The sequence below is a fragment of the Dipodomys ordii genome, unplaced genomic scaffold (genome assembly GCF_000151885.1).
Source record: "Dipodomys ordii isolate 6190 unplaced genomic scaffold, Dord_2.0 Scaffold45, whole genome shotgun sequence".
Classification (NCBI taxonomy): Eukaryota; Metazoa; Chordata; class Mammalia; order Rodentia; family Heteromyidae; genus Dipodomys; species Dipodomys ordii.
This window is the reverse complement of record NW_012267261.1, coordinates 5,967,677-5,984,078: the sequence shown is the minus strand read 5'-3', so window position 1 is coordinate 5,984,078 and position 16,402 is coordinate 5,967,677. Positions and strand designations below refer to the sequence as shown.

General features: G+C 37.6%; 1 protein-coding gene across 4 annotated transcripts in view; it reads left to right on the top strand.

Moving 5' to 3' along the window:
- Positions 1 to 16,402, top strand: part of Atp13a3 (ATPase type 13A3) — a 100,060-nt gene that overhangs the window by 55,838 nt on the left and 27,820 nt on the right. For all 4 annotated transcript variants that reach the window (XM_013019428.1, XM_013019430.1, XM_013019429.1 and 1 more), the window contains 13 exons: positions 1,119 to 1,269; positions 3,700 to 3,816; positions 4,805 to 4,822; positions 4,917 to 5,070; positions 5,155 to 5,275; positions 7,321 to 7,445; positions 9,903 to 10,078; positions 11,185 to 11,307; positions 11,963 to 12,042; positions 13,949 to 13,991; positions 14,084 to 14,193; positions 14,725 to 14,821; positions 15,948 to 16,020. In XM_013019428.1, the coding sequence (XP_012874882.1) occupies positions 1,119 to 1,269; positions 3,700 to 3,816; positions 4,805 to 4,822; positions 4,917 to 5,070; positions 5,155 to 5,275; positions 7,321 to 7,445; positions 9,903 to 10,078; positions 11,185 to 11,307; positions 11,963 to 12,042; positions 13,949 to 13,991; positions 14,084 to 14,193; positions 14,725 to 14,821; positions 15,948 to 16,020 (1,388 nt within the window). The remainder of the gene's footprint in view (positions 1 to 1,118; positions 1,270 to 3,699; positions 3,817 to 4,804; positions 4,823 to 4,916; positions 5,071 to 5,154; positions 5,276 to 7,320; positions 7,446 to 9,902; positions 10,079 to 11,184; positions 11,308 to 11,962; positions 12,043 to 13,948; positions 13,992 to 14,083; positions 14,194 to 14,724; positions 14,822 to 15,947; positions 16,021 to 16,402) is intronic.

Sequence of the window (16,402 nt, the reverse complement as noted above, 5' to 3'; positions counted from 1 at the left end):
GCATGCAAGGCAAGCACTCTACCACTGAGCCACCTTCTCAGCCCCTGAGGTATTAATTTTCTTGACTAGTACCTCAGTAATTTCTGTGGTACCAAACAATTTTTTTTTTTTTGGTCTGGTTGTGGGGCCTGAACTCAGGGCCTGGGTGCTGTCCTTCAGCTCTTCAGCTCAAGCCTAGCGCTCTACCCCTTGAGCCACAGCACCACTTCCGGCTTTTTTCATTTTTGCTTATGTAGTGCTGAGGAATCGAACCCAGGGCCTCTGGCATGCAAGGCAAGCGCTCTACCACTGAGCCACCTTCCCAGCCCCCAAACAATTATTTTTGTAATTTGAAGATTTCTAGATCATGTAGTAGCATGTTCTTGAACTACCGTTCTATTAGGTAGAACATAATAGTTCAGAGGTTAGATATAGATATTGGGCCTCCTGCATTTTCATCCTCTCTCTGTTTCTCATGGGCTGTGTAGTCTACAACAGCTATTCAGCACTCTGCTTCAGTTACCTCACCTGTAGTGGGAATAATAAAATGCCTTTCTGTAGTGTGAAGATGAAATGAGTCAGTGTATGTAAGATTCTTGCAAGGGTGCTTGGTACATAGTTATTAACATTATATAGTTTTTACTTCTCTTGTACTTTGGGTATAAAAGAGCCAAGCTTATTCTTAATCTTTTAGATCCTTGGGTAAACTTTTTCTAGTGTACTCACTTCCTTCTTGTGTAAGAGGAATTCTGTACTGCTAGTTCCACATTGGTCTGCTCCAAGGTAGAATGAAAGACCTACATCCTTGTGGCATGCAGATGGGGTTTTCCCATCTTCCCCAGTGACCATGGTCTAAGCTCAAACTCAGACCTCTATTATTTTCCTTTTCTTCTGTTTTTGGCACTTGAAATTTTCCCTTAAGGAGCTCAGTTTCGGGCTTAAAAGATTTTTTGGTTTTTTCAAGGTAGGCTCCCACTTGATTTTCTAGGCTGACATCAAATATATGATCTGGGATTATACACATACATCCCTGCCCGCAAGCTTGAAAGATCTTTTTGAAATTTCAAAATCTGAAACCGATGTGTTAGAATATTGTCCTGAAACTGAAGACTTATAAACCTAATTTGTTTTCTATTTAGATTTCTTTTGCCAGAAGAGAATGTTTGTAATGAGTTGTTGGTAAAATCTCAGTTTGTTGCTTGTATGGCTACTTGTCATTCACTCACAAAAATTGAAGGAGTGCTCTCTGGTGACCCACTTGATTTGAAAATGTTTGAAGCCATTGGATGGGTAAGTATAGTATTTTAAAGTATAAGTAACTCTCAGAAAGTGCAGTACAAATTAAATTGTCTCTTAGAATTATTACTGTTAATATTGATGAATATTTTGTAACCATAAGGCCTAATTTCTAATGTTACATCACTGAAGAAATTTTATAATTATATAGATAGTAAAGGTCTTAGTTGAATCAACCTTTAAATACATGTAGTGTAAAGTATGACCAATCTGAATTTATAAGATAAACCAGGCAGGCTGGGAAGGTGGCTCAGTGGTAGAGCGCTTGCCTTGCATGCATGAGGCTCTGCTCTGGGTTCGATTCCTCAGCACCACATAAGCAAAAAGAAAAAAGCCAGAAGTGGAACTGTGGCTCAAGTGGTAGAGCGCTAGCCTTGAGCTGAAGAGCTTAGGGACAGTGCCCAGGCCTAGAGTTCAGACCCCAGTACCAGACCCCCCCCCCCAAAAAAAAAAGATAAACCAGGCATCTACAACTTGAAACAATAAGGTACAAATCAGATGGGTGATCTTACTCTTCTGTCTACTTCCTATTACATGCAAGTACACACTATTTTATTTTCTTTCCTCTGGTTATTTTAATTTTTAAATACTAATGTCTAGCATTCAGTTATTCTATAGATCAGCAATAATTTTTTTTTTTCATGCCAGTACTGGGCTTGATTTCCAAACTTTAGCTCTCACTTTGCTTTTTTGCTCAAGGCTGTTGCTCTACCACTTGAGCCAGAGCTTCACTTCTGCTTTTTTCAGTTTCATTGGAGATTAGAGTTTCAGATTTGTTTGCTCTGGCTGACTTCAGACTAGAGCCTCAGATCCTCAACCTCCTGCAACAATAATTTTTAAAGTTCCCCTCTGGCTTCTAGAGTACACATAACAATTTTCACTGAAGACATTTTTTCCCTCCTAATCTCCTTCCTACTTTTGTACCACCCACATCTGGGTGGTACTTACCTATTCAGATATGACTGTCTCATTTAATAATTTTGGGTAACTGCAATGAGAATTTTGTGCTTGCCCATATTTGTATAATAGTCTATTTTCTGTCTGCATTTGGGAAAAATATCTAGGGCCTTTGTGTGTTATCAAGACTAGATCCTGTCAATACCCATTCTTTAGGTTCAGAGGAATAGCTGTAGAGATAGATACTTTCCTCACCTGTTACCACACTTGCTCAATCAAAGCTTTTGTTCTGAAATGCTGCTCTTTATATTGGTTAGTCATATCTCTGGCGATTCCCCGGCCTTTGGTTTGAGTTGGTTAGCACAGCTATACTGTTTAATAATCTCTTTTTTTTAGAAAAAAAAAAAAAAAAGCCAGAAGTGGCACTGTGGCTCAAGTGGTAGAGCGCTAGCCTTGAGCTAAAGAGCTGAGGGACAGTGCCCAGTCCCAGAGTTCAGGCCCCCACAACTAGACCAAAAAAAAATATTTTTGAAACAGTTTCCTTTATGATATTAATTAGTCAATATGTTTCAATTTGTTCTTTGTTTTTATATTTGAAACCATCCATTTTTTTGTTGCTGTTTTTGGTGTTTTGCTAGTTTGTTTCAGTAGATTTAGTGTTTGGTGTTTGACCTTTTTTTAAAAAAAATTTTTTTTGCCAGTCCTGGGGCTTGAACTCGGCCTAGGTACACTGTCTCTGAGCTTCTTTTGCTCAAGGCTAACACTCTACCAGTCGAGCCACAGCACCACTTCCAGCCTTTTCTGTATATATGGCACCTAGGAATCCACCCCAAGGCTTTATGCTTTAGCCAAGTGCTCTCCCACTGAGCTACCTTCCCAGCCCTCGTGTTTGACTTTTTAAAAGCATTGATACAGTATTTATTTATTTTATTTTTTGGTTGGTTGTGGGGCTTGAACTCTGTCTGGGTGCTGTCCCTCAGCTCTTCAGATCAAGGCTAGCACTAACACTTGACCCACAGCACCACTTTTGGTTTTCTGGTGGTTAATTGGAGATAAGAGTCTCACGACTTTCTTGCCTGGGCTGGCCTTGAGCCTCGATCCTGAGATCTCAGTCTCCTGAGTAGCTAGGATTACAGGCATGAGCCACTGTTTTATTTTTTTGTCACCTTTGCAGTAGTGTAATTTGAACTCAAAATCTTCTTAGTTGGAAGGATCTCTACTACTTGAGTCACACTTCCAGCCATACTTCTTACTGATTGTTTTCTGAAGTGTAGGAAAATTTTCTATCCAAGCTGGCTTCTTCGAGTTCTAAACCTCCTGAGTAGCCAGGATTATAGGCATATGGCTCATGCCAGACACCTAGCTACCTAGCTAGCTCCTGAAAATGGTCCTCATATTTATATTAGTTAGGTTAGTGATGGCAGATAGCTTTTTGTCAGTTCACTGAAAAATGCCATGATGTTCCTTTTAAAAAACCAAACCAGTGAATTGAATTTTGAAGTGACGAGTTGATTGTTTTATTTTCAGATTCTGGAAGAAGCAACTGAAGAAGAAACAGCACTTCATAATCGAATTATGCCCACTGTGGTTCGTCCTCCCAAACAGCTGCTTCCTGAATCTACACCTGTAGGAAACCAAGAAATGGTACAGTATCACTTAGGGTTGGAAAAATACTGTTGATGGTTTCTTACATTTTATTCTTATATGGACACATTGCTCAAAGAGGAAGTCAAATACCTTTTACTATTGTGCAGGCTTAAATATCTTAATTGTATTTATCTGCAACTCTGTCTCAGATTATATTACATAGATTTCTTTTTAAAGTTGAGATTTAATCTTTATGCCATTACTTGTTTATTTACTTCACATGATTAGTACCTTATGATTTATATACATAATGGTCAGTGTTTTAAAATTTGTTAGAATTTCATTAAAAGAATGTATAAGACTTTTGTAAGTTTTTAAGTCAAATTTCCATTTTATTTAATTCTGTTTATTAAAAGGGAGCCTTAACTGTATAGACCAGGCTAGTCCTTGTGATTCTTCTTCTTTAGCCTCCTGAGTGCTGCCATTATGAGTATGAGCTCATAGGAGTTTTTTTTTTTTTTTTCTTTTTTAAATTCTTGTTTAGCCAGCTGCCCCATTGGTTTATACCTGTAATAATAGCTACTCAAGAGGCTGTGATCTGGAGGATCTCAATTCAGAGTCAACCTGGGTAGAAAAAGTTTCAAGATTCCAGATCTAACTAACCAGCAAAAAGTACAGCTGGATATGTGGCTTAAGTGAAAGAACACAGCTAGGTGCAAGAAAGTCAAGTTAGAGCACATGACTCTTGAGTTCAATCCATAATACAATCACAGATTAATTAAATTCAGTATGCTAGCATATTTGAAAATATTCAAGAACTCAGTATTTTCCTAAGGATTGAACCATAGCAGTGCTCTACCACAGAGCTAGTCCTGAGGGCCTATCTTTCTAATGGAAGATGGTATATAAGGAATTTTAAATCCTGACTTTGAAATAATTAAAAGTCCCTTCCTATTTTTGAAATGTTTAAATTTTTGAATGTTTAAATTTTTTTAAACTTGAGTATATTGATGGACTTAATCTGTGCTTTTTTGTTTGTTTTTAGGAGCTGTTTGAACTTCCAGTAAGTTAAAAAGAATGTTTTATTACATAGTAGTACATTTGTTTTCATTTTTAAAGAACAATAAATGCTTTGTACATCTTTTGAAATTATGTAGGCTATTTATGAGATAGGAATCGTTCGTCAGTTCCCATTTTCTTCTGCTTTACAACGGATGAGTGTGGTTGCAAGAGTGCTAGGGGATAAGAAAATGGATGCCTACATGAAAGGAGCCCCTGAGGTCATTGCCAGCCTTTGTAAACCTGAAACAGGTAAGAAAACAACTAGGCTTTGGGTAAAATTCTGGTATTTGTATGAGCAATTTTAAAATGAAATTTACTTTTTCTTTTACCAAGTTCCAGTTGAGTTTGAGGAAGTTTTAGAAGATTACACTAAACAAGGCTTCCGTGTGATTGCTCTTGCACACAGAAAATTGGAATCAAAACTAACATGGCATAAAGTACAGAATATTAGCAGGTATGGTAGAATGGCTTTGCTTCTGTTTTTTTCAACAATGTATCATTTAAGTCCTGCACAATAAGTGCATGTGATTGGATATTTATTAAATACTGAGATTGGCAAATATTTGTATAATGTAACATTGTTTTAGAGGATTGAGGTAAAAATATTTTCCCGTTACCAAGTTTAATTTTATTCTGTTTTTACCTTTTGCCTGTGTTTGCTTATGTTATTGTAGTATTATTTATTTTTCCTGACTACACATTGAAACTGCTTTCAGTTTGTTAAATATTTATCTAGAGCTTACTGTGTATCAGGTATGTTCTTAGAAAAGTAAACAATTCCGCAGTTTGTCTCACATCAGGTTGCCCTTATCAGTGGTTTGATCCAAATACTAATTTGATCACTATCATGAGTGCCTATGGTATCATAGTACCCAGTATTCTCTCCCTCTGTCCCTTGCCATTTACCCCCTGCCAAATGAAAATATGGATGTTACCTTTCTTCTCATGTGTTAAATGTATTCAAGGATGGTAACTTTTACTGTAACTAATTTATACCTACTCTTTGAGGAGAGTGTTTTTGTTTAGGAATATTGTATGATATCTCTAATAAAAGTATAAAATATCCCTTGTCTCACTAACAATTCTGCCTATAGAATTCTAAAAACCTCTACCTAGTTAACTGATATAGACACCTAGTTAGGAACCATAGATATGTAATACCATTTCCTACAAAGGGTACACATTAGTCTCTCTTTATAGCTTCATGTTTTGCCATTTTCCCTTAGAGACCGTTGAACAACACTGCTTTTAATTCTTGACCTGTCATATTCAGACAACCTTTTGTGCCCTTGAATAAGTTGTTCCTTCTGCCCAAAGCAAATACTCTTTTCTTATGACCTTTCTATTCTCTTTCTTCCTCTTCTTTCACCTACCAAGTCCTTTTCTGTTTCTACCTTGTAGGAGTAAATTTTAGTATTATCTTGTAGCTTAAACCTTTATATCTTGAATATTGTACACTTCATAATTTAGAAAGAAACAAATGGAAGCTAGAAACCAGAGTCCCATAGAAAAATGGTCCAGTGCTCTTGACCTAGAAGTTTCACATTGATACAAGTTTGTGCTGTGAAGACAGTTTCATATTTGAGGGTTTTTCTTCTGTCATCAGGATTGTACTTTTAAAACTCTTTATAATACATTGTTGTAAGTTACATATTTTAAAGATTTTAGGTCTCATGTACTCAAGCACCTTTATTGTTGAATATTTATGTAGATCAATCACTTAGTTATTCTGTCTCCCAGTTCTAGTTCCTAACTTCAGGCTTCCTTTCCAAAATGAAAAAAAATTCTATGGTATAATTTTGGCAGCTTAATATTTCTTAAGGTTATGACTCACTGAACCGACTTCATCTCCATTGTAGTGGTGAAGTACATAGTATTTTTACATGCATCTCTTTTATCACAGGTCTGTTTCCTCACAAGAACCTTGAAAGTAGACTTCCTGGAGTAGTGTATATACACAGGCTGGTGCATCTTGATAAATATGTTGATTGTTAGTATTCTAAGCAAACATCTCTGGGTCCTGAATAGATCTGATTGATATACTGCTAATGGCATTGATCAAGACTTGATAATGAATCCATTATAAGTATTTAATACTTTAATTGGGGTATATTTTATGAAGGATAATAAAGAACAGATTTATGCTTAGGAATTTTTTTTCCATAGACTGTAAAATGAATATTCCTTAGTGCTTAAATTATTTAATGTTTTACATACAGTTTAAAATTGTTTAGTGTTTTACATGTTTCCAAATGGTCTTTGTATTTTGTGTTTCAAAGAGCAGAGTTTTAGTATATCAAAAATACATTTCTTGGTATTATTTTTCCAAATTTAAATTTTTGGGGATACTGAACTTGTAAATGCATACATGGTTGATTCAGCATATCAAGTGTTTCACTTTTTAATTTATAGATATTTTAAAATGTTTTGTCAATATTAAGAGAACAATACCTGTTCTCTAGACTAAACCATTATGTGTTAAAACTTTTTTTTCTGCAGAGATACCATTGAAAACAACATGGATTTTATGGGATTAATTATAATGCAGAACAAATTAAAGCAAGAAACCCCTGCAGTACTTGAAGATTTGCATAAAGCCAACATTCGCACTGTCATGGTCACAGGTTAGATTATGAAAGAACACAGAAAAAAAAATGAGCATGACTATAGAATTCAAGTTACATAATATTGAGAGAATGATCTGTTAGTTGCAGAACAATAGTTCCATCTCACATCCTGTTCACACATATTTTCCCAAAGTATCAGATAATCTTGCAGTATTCTTTTTGAGGTTTAACAAATTGTATTTATAAAAACTATAGTAAAATAGTTAAAGAAACACTATAAAAAGTTTAATTTGGTGTTCCTTTCTCTTATCTTTTTAATCATTCCCTTCCTTTCCTTTGTTTTTTGTTAGTATTGGGGCTTGAACTTTTTCCATCACCAGTAGTGCTCTACCATCTAAGCTATGCCTCCAGTTGTAGCTTTTTGCTGGTTAGAGGTTAGAGTTTCACAGATATGTCTTCAAACTGCAATTCTCATATTTCAGCCTCCTGAGTAGCTAGGATTATAGGCGTGAGCCATTGGCAACGGCTTTAATCATTTAGTTCTTAACAGCACTTGGTATACCTTGCCTTGTGTTAATTACTTACAATGTTTTCTGTGCTAGAATACAGAATTTGAGGATTAAGAACATGTTTTACTCATTTTAGAGTCATTTGTAACTTTTTAGAATTGATAGGTATATAGACTAGATTACTGGAATTTAGAGAGAAAGAGAGAGAGTGTATTCTTAGTTTGAGTTACTAATGAAAATAACCTTTTGGGAGGAGGGGAGTTTTTATTTGTTGTCGGTCATGGAGCTTGAAGGCATTAGGCGTTGTCCCCGAGCTTTCATTATGTTCTACCACTTTGAGCCACAGTTCTACTTCTGATTTGGGGATGGTTAATTGGAGGTAAGAGTCTCAAAGAACTTTTCTGCCTTGGCTGGCTTGAACTGCAATCCTCAGATTTTAGCTTCTTGAGTAGATAGGATTACAGGTGTGAGCCACCAGTGCCCAACTAGTACATCTGAATGATTCCCCTTGGTGTTTTTATTTTGTTAATATTAGATAATCCTGATAGGGTTTTTTGTTGTTATTTTGTTTGTTTTTGTCAATTGTGGGGCTTGAACTCTAGGCTAGGCTCTGTCCCTGAGCTCTTCAGCTCAAGGCAAGCACTCTTATCACTGGAGCCACAGTGCCACTTCTGGTTTTCTGGTGGTTAATTAGAGATAAGAGTCAGACATTCCTGCCTGGTCTGGCTTTGAATTTCAGTCCTCAGATCTTAGCTTCCTGAGTGGCTAGTATTATAGGCTTGAGCCACCAGTACCTGGCTTCCTATAGTTAGTTTTAAATTATTCCCTTAATTGTATTTATGTATTATATACTTATGAGAATAGCCGGCATACATATATTTTTGTGTTAGACTTTGAGATTTATCTAATAGCATACTTGTTACTAGTTACCTCAAAGTCACAAATGTATTATCATTAGAAACTCTTCTCTATTCTTCTTTAGGTACTTTGCATCTATATTTCCTCTTTTTTCTCTTTTGCTGCGACAACATGACAGTCTCATGGGTCACAGGAAAATGCATTGGGGAGAGAGAATATGGAAATAGTGAAAGAAATATCTTACCTCTCTTTGCCTATTTCTGTTCTTGTTTCTGATCAGTTCTTTCCTTCTCTTGATTGAGAAATTGTCTCACATTTCTGATTACATCTGTTCTTAATTATCTTAACTTTTAGTTTGTGTGTAGTCTTGCTTTTGTGATCCATCCTTTCCTGTTGTACTCTGCTAGTGTTTCTTTTCTTATACAGACTACCAGTTACTCACTCCTAAGTTATTTCAGCAAATGTTTATAGGTCTATATGTCTCAATGTGCCATTTGTTAATGAAACACATGTCTGAAAATTACTGTGTTTAAAAGTTGTGCTTATGAGCCAAGTGTGATAGCACACTTCTGTAATCTCAGCACTTGGGAAGCCAGATAGGTATATCATAAATTCAAGGCCAGCGTCAGATACATGGTGTATTCAAGACCAATTTGCACTACAAAGTAAAACCTTTCCTTAAAAAAAGAACAAGAATGAAAGGTTGGGCTGGGAAGGTGGCTCAATGGTAGAGCGCTTGCCTTGCAGCTTGAGGCCCTGGGTTCGATTCCTCAGCACCACATAAGCAAAAAAGAAAAAAAGCTGGAAGTGGCGCTGTGGCTCAGGTGGTAGAGTGCTAGCCTTGAGCTGAAGAGCTAAGGGACAGCACCAGAGTTCAGGCCCCACAACTGGACCTACCCCCTCCCCAAAACAAAACAAACGGTTAAGGGCTTAAATTTTCTGATTATTTAGCATATGTGCTTACATTATTTGAGGCTTCCTTTTTAACAAGTATGCCTTAATTGATTCATTATTTTAAAACTCAAGGGTAAAGGTCATATTCTATCTTTATTATGTCCAGTATATTCATATGAACTAGACTAGATTTTCAGTAAATGCTTGTTTATCTCCATTTTGATTTTAGTATCTAAAATATTTTGAAAATTAGGTGACAACATGTTGACTGCTGTCTCTGTGGCCAGAGACTGTGGAATGATTCTACCTCAGGATAAAGTTATTATTGCTGAAGCATTACCTCCAAAGGATGGGAAGGTTGCTAAGATAAATTGGCATTATGCGGACTCCCTAACACAGTGCAGTAATTCAACAGCAGTTGGCTCAGAGGTAATGTTAAGATTCATTTTCTTTTTTGGAAGTTTGCTTATTTGAGTTTCAGTGTGGATAAAAAATAAATAAATAAAGCCCTAAAAGTGGTACATTAAAACAGTGAAACAGAAACTAATGGCAAACAGAAGTGTGGACTGTCTCCCCAGAGAGATTGATTTCATTAGGACTTGGTGGACTCAAAAAATCCCTTTAAAATTTGAGAGCTATACGGGTGCCGGTGACTCACACCCGAAATCCTAGCTACCCAGGAAGCTGAGATCTGAGGATCAGGGCTCAAAGCTAACCACTCAGAAATCCGGAAGTGGCGCTATGGCTCAAGTGGTAGAGTACTAGACTTGAGCTGAAGAGCTGAGGGACAGCACCCAAGCCCAGAGTGTAAGCCCCCACAACTAACAGAAAAAAAAAATTGAGAGGCATGTTTTTTGTTGTTGTTGTTTGTTTTACTTTGGTTTTTGTTTTTCGTGTGTGTGTGTGTGTGTGTGTGTGTGTGTGTGTGTGTGTGTGTGTGCGTGCGTGTGTGTGCGCGTGCGCTTGGCTTTTCTCTACTCATGAGTCATGCCCCCAATCTTGAGATCCATATCCATAGTTTTTTTTTGTTTTTCATTTTGCTGGTTGTGGGGCCTGAACTCTGGGCCTGGGCGCTGTCCCTCAGCTCTTCAGCTCAAGGCTAGCGCTCTACCACTTGAGCCACAGCGCCACTTCTGGCCTTTTCTGCTTATGTGGTGTTGAGGAATTGAATCCAGGGCCTTATGCATGCAAGGCAAGCACTCTACCACTGACCCACCTTCCCAGCCCTGGTTCATAGTTTTAAAGTAGAAGAATCCCAAATATCCCATATTTTCAAGTTATAAATAGTGTTCAGTTCGTAGAGTATTTAAAATTAAAGCTGATATTTAATTTTTCTTAACTAGTTTTTCAACAAACCTTACAGGTAACCTCAAAATAATTATCCTTTTTAAAAAAAATAAATATCAAGCTTTTACTGCTTTGTAGAAAATAAACAGTATTAAATGATACAGTTCCATTTGGGAACAAATATACTTAACATAGGATTGTTTTACTTGGCTTGAGTACCTAAATATTATTGTGAATGTCACACACAGGATATTCCAATTAAATTGGTCCATGATAGCTTAGAAGATCTTCAGATTACTCCTTATCATTTTGCAATGAATGGAAAATCATTTTCAGTGATACTGGAGCATTTTCAAGACCTCGTTCCTAAAGTAAGTGATATAAATTTATAAATATATTCATGATATGTTGAGAATAATATGTATATTTTTTTGGGGGGGTGCTGGTCTTGGAGATTGAATTTACGTTTTTTTTTTTGGGTCCGGTTGTGGGGCCTGAACTCTGGGCCTGGGTGCTGTCCCTCAGTTCTTCAGCTCAAGGCTAGCGCTCTACTACTTGAGCCACAGTGCCACTTTCGGCTTTTTTTCTTTTTGCTTATGTGGTGCTGAGGAATCGAACCCAGGGCCTCATGCATTCAAGGCAAGCGCTCTACCACTGAGCCACCTTCCCAGCCCATAGATTGAATTTAGGATCTATGTGCAGTCTCAGAGCTTTTTTGCTCAAGGCTAGTACTCTACTACTTGAGCTACAGCTTCACTTCTGGCTTTTTGATAATTAATTAGAGATAAGAACCTCATGGACTTTTCTGCCCATGCTGCCTTTGAACCATGATCCTCAGATATCAGTCTCCTGAGTAGCTAGGATTATAGGCGTGAGCCTCTGGCACTTGGTGAGGATACAGTTTTTTCTTTTTCTATTTTCCTTTTCTTTTTTCATACTGGAGATTGAACCTAGGATGTTGCACTTGATTAGGCAAACACTTTGCCACTAGGAATACAATTTTTAAAGGACTTTTTTTCCCCCTAGTTGATGTTGCATGGTACTGTGTTTGCTCGTATGGCACCTGATCAGAAGACACAGCTGGTAGAAGCATTGCAAAATGTAGAGTAAGTATTGATGGCTTTGTGTTTTTGTTTTTCTATTATAATTTCATTTTCAGATGAGAGATGGCCAACCTGTGTGCATATGAATGTGCATATGTATGTACATATGAACTTCCAGTGCTGCTTTCATGTGCTCACTTATTTAGCTAAAGTGAAAAAAAATGCTTTTTTTTTTAATTGTGAGATTACTGTACAGAGGAGTTACAATTACATGGGCAAGAAAATGTGTACATTCTTTGTTGGTTTTTTTTTTTTTTGGGGTCCGGTCGTGGGGCCTGAACTCTGGGCCTGGGCGCTGTCCCTCAGCTCTTTAGCTCAAGGCTAGCACTCTACCACTTGAGCCACAGCGCCACCTCTGGCTTTTTTCTTTTTGCTTATGTGGTGCTGAGGAATCGAACCCAGGGCCTTGAGCATGCAAGGCAAGCGCTCTACCACTGAGCCTCCTTCCCAGCCTTGGCTTTATTTCTTTAGTGCTGCTCCTGGGGCTTGAACTTTGAGTCAGGGTGCTGTCCTTGAACTTTTTTGCTCAAGGATAGCACCTACCACGGGAGCCACAGCTCCACTTCTGGCTCTTTTGATGAATTGGAGATAAGAGTCTCATGGGCTTTCCTGTTTGGGCTGGCTTTGAACCATGATCCTCAGATGGCATCCTGAGTAGTTAGGATTACAGGTATGAGCCACAAGCCCCAGGCATGTCTTTAATTTTTATAAGAAGTTGTGTTTCAAGATATTTTAGTTTTTCTTTTTTGCCATTCTGGATTTATAATTCAGAACTTTGTGATCAACTACTCGCGTGCGTGGGCACGTGTGTGTGTGTGTGTGTGTGTGTGTTTGTGTTTGTGCGCGTGCCTGTGTCTACATGCATGAATGTGTGTGCATGCACGTGTGGGCTGAGCATGGGGCTTGAGCTTCCTTTCAAGGAACAACTCCACTTTCAGCTTTTGGTAGTTAATTGGAGATAAGAGTCTCACAGACTTTCCTGCCTGGGCTGGCTTCAAACATCGATCCTCATAACTCAGCCTCCTAAGTAGCTAGGATACAGGCATGAGTACTGGCTCCAGCTAGTTTTCTTTTATTTTTGCTCTTTTGTAAAGTCTAGTATGTGAATTTAGGGTTTTGCTAGGCTGACAGTTTACCTCTTGAATGATACTTCTAAATGGCTTTTGCTGTTTATTTTGGAGATGGAGACTCTGGCCTCAAACTCTTAAGTCTTGGATCTCAGCCTTCTGAGTAGCTAGAATTACAGGTGTAAACCCCCAGCACCTGACTAGTTATTTTTCAAATAGGGCCTTGCATTTATGTCTAGTTTGTCCTGGACTGTAATCCTCCTGTTTAAGGTTCCTAAGAAGCTGAGATATTGGTTGGGAATGAATCTTGTGTACTTTCCTGGGGTTTTTTTTTTTGGGGGGGGGTCCGGTCGTAGGGCCTGAACTCTGGGCTTGAGCACTGTCCCCAAGCTCTTCAGCTCAAGGCTAGTGCTCTACCACTTGAGCCACAGCACCACTTCTGGCTTTTTTCTGCTTATGTGGTGCTGAGGAATCGAACCCAGGGCCTCAGGCATGCAAGGCAAGCACTCTACCACTGAGCCACCTTCCCAGCCCCTGCCTGTGATCATTATAATGAAAATATTAATTAGTTCCACGCAATGAACGTTTTTTTTTCTTTATACTATATTGAGAAATCTTAGTAGGGTTATTTGTATGTTTTAAAAGATGCTTAACCCATATTCAGAATTTATGTTGTGATTACTAACACTGTTTATAGCTGGAGTCAGTGGTGCGCGGTTACACTTTTCTTTCTTGACAATTTTGAAAACATGACATTGCTTTAATTAATGGAGTCCAAGCAAAAAAGAAGGGAGGAGAGGAGAGAAATAAAGTAAAATCTCACAATTGTTTTGTTTTTTTAGTTACTTTGTTGGGATGTGTGGTGATGGTGCAAATGATTGTGGCGTAAGTATAGATTTTGTGATTTACTTTTGTGGTTTTTACATTAGTCTAAGGGACATTCATAAAACTTAAACCAGTTTTCTTGACATCATTAGGCCTTGAAGAGAGCACATGGAGGCATTTCCTTATCTGAACTTGAGGCTTCAGTGGCATCTCCTTTTACCTCTAAAACTCCTAGCATTTCCTGTGTGCCAAACCTTATCAGGTAGTACAAGTTGGAATTTTTCTCATTGTTTCCTTGTATCTTGCACTAACAATATGGAAGGGAAAATTTGCTTTGTGTGTTGAATAGTACAATTTAAACTAACTTATTAGCTTATTAGTAATTTTTCATTTCTTCCAATTCTCCTTGAGGATAGTGTTTTGTTTGTTTTTGTCAGTTGTGCAGCTTGAACTCAGGGTCTGGGTACTCACTGTCCCTGGGCCGCTTTGTACTCAAGGCTAGTGCTCTACCACTTGAGCCACAGTGCCACTTCTGGTTTTTGAGTGGTTAGTTGAAGATAGGAGTCTCACAGGGACTTTTCTGCCCAGTCTGGCTTCGAAATGCGATCCTCAAATCTTAGCCTTCTGAGTAAAAGGATTACAGGTGTGAGCCGCCTGTGTGGACTGAGGGTAGTTCTTTTGATAAGCATTTTGTTGTAGCTGTTGAATGTGGATAATTACCTGTCAAGATAGGACTGTTTATGGGAGGGGTTTAAAGTGCTTTTATTTACATGTCAACATTTGTTTTTCACAGGGAAGGTCGTGCTGCTTTAATGACTTCCTTCTGTGTGTTTAAGTTTATGGCATTGTACAGCATCATACAGTACTTCAGTGTTACTCTCCTGTATTCTGTAAGTGTTAATTTGTACATAGAGCTGGCATTTAATATTAAGACACTTAAGGTACTGAGCATATATGTTTGATATAGAATGCATCCATTCATATTGAATTATTTAAAGTAGTGTCTTTTAGATTTATTTTGAGATTACTATAGTTTGAGTAACCGATTGGACTTCTTTCTTTAATAGTCTTCCAAATGTTAGTCAGGAGAACTTAGAATCATTGCTAACTTTTCTTTACATTCATAAGGAATGGGGACAATGAGAAATTAAGTTTCAGCAATAGTTTGTAGAACTATGCATTTGAAGAAACAGCATAAACAGAGCTTATCCATAGGTACTCTTATTAGAATTTACATTTACTCTATCAAAATTTATATTTATAGGGATCTTACTGTACATTTTTTTCCTGATAATGTTTATCAGTGACAGCCAAAGAATTCTGAGAACTCTCTCTTTTCCTCATGTATATCAGAAGGCTTGGGCACTCGTGGCTCACACTTGTAATTCTAGCTGTTCAGATCTTAGAATCGTGGTTTAAAGCCAGCTTGGGCAGAAAAGTCCCTGTGAGACTCTTAACCTCCAATTAATCACCCAAAACCCAGAAGTGGAGCTATGGTGCAAAGTGGTAGAGTGCTAGCCTTGAGCAAAGGAGCTCAGTAACAGCACTCAGGCCCTGAGTTCCTGAGTTCAAGCTCCATGACCAAAAGAAAGGAAAAGAAAAAAAAAAGAAAATACCAGAAGGAAACATCAATATATTCAAAAATGTTGCATATCTTGAGTAAAAGCTTATGTTTGCTTTTTTTATTAGTTCAAAAGTTTATGAATTTTAAGGAGATAGAACTCATATCTTTAGTCAGATGTTTGAAATGTATGTTCTGATTAGTTTCAAAGGCAAATGTATTTCAGTTTTTCTTTTCTTTTTATTGACTATACTCAAAATTGAACATGAGACCTTGCACATGCTAGACATATGCTCTTGTTATTTGCCATTCATGCCTCCAGCCCGTGTGTTTTAAGCAAATTCAGGTATCATTTTTGAAGTTGTCATTATTGGGGAAAAACCAGTCTACAACCTGGGAATAATGCTATAAAAATAGTTTCTGAAAAGTAATTATGTCTTAAAATTATCTTGTAGATTTTAAGTAACCTAGGAGATTTCCAGTTCCTCTTCATTGATCTGGCAATCATCTTGGTAGTGGTATTTACAAGTGAGTATTTTTTCTTTACTCATTTTAAAGTATATTAAAATTATTATATGGGGCTGGGAAGGTGGCTCAGTTGTAGAGCGCTTGCCTTGCATGCATGAGGCCCTGGGTTCGATTCCTCAGCACAACATAAGCAAAAAGAAAAAAGCCGGAAGTGGCGCTGTGGCTGAAGTGGTAGAGCGCTAGCCTTGAGCTGAAGAGCTGAGAGATAGCGCCCAGGCCCAGAGTTCAAGCCCCATGACCGGACCCCTCTCCCCCCCGAAAAAAATTACTATATGACTTATTGAATTTTAATAAATTTTTACTTCAACAATTACAACAGCATATGGCAGTCCAGATTCCCAATGAATATGTCTTATTGTTTTCCCTTTTTTTTTTTTTTTTT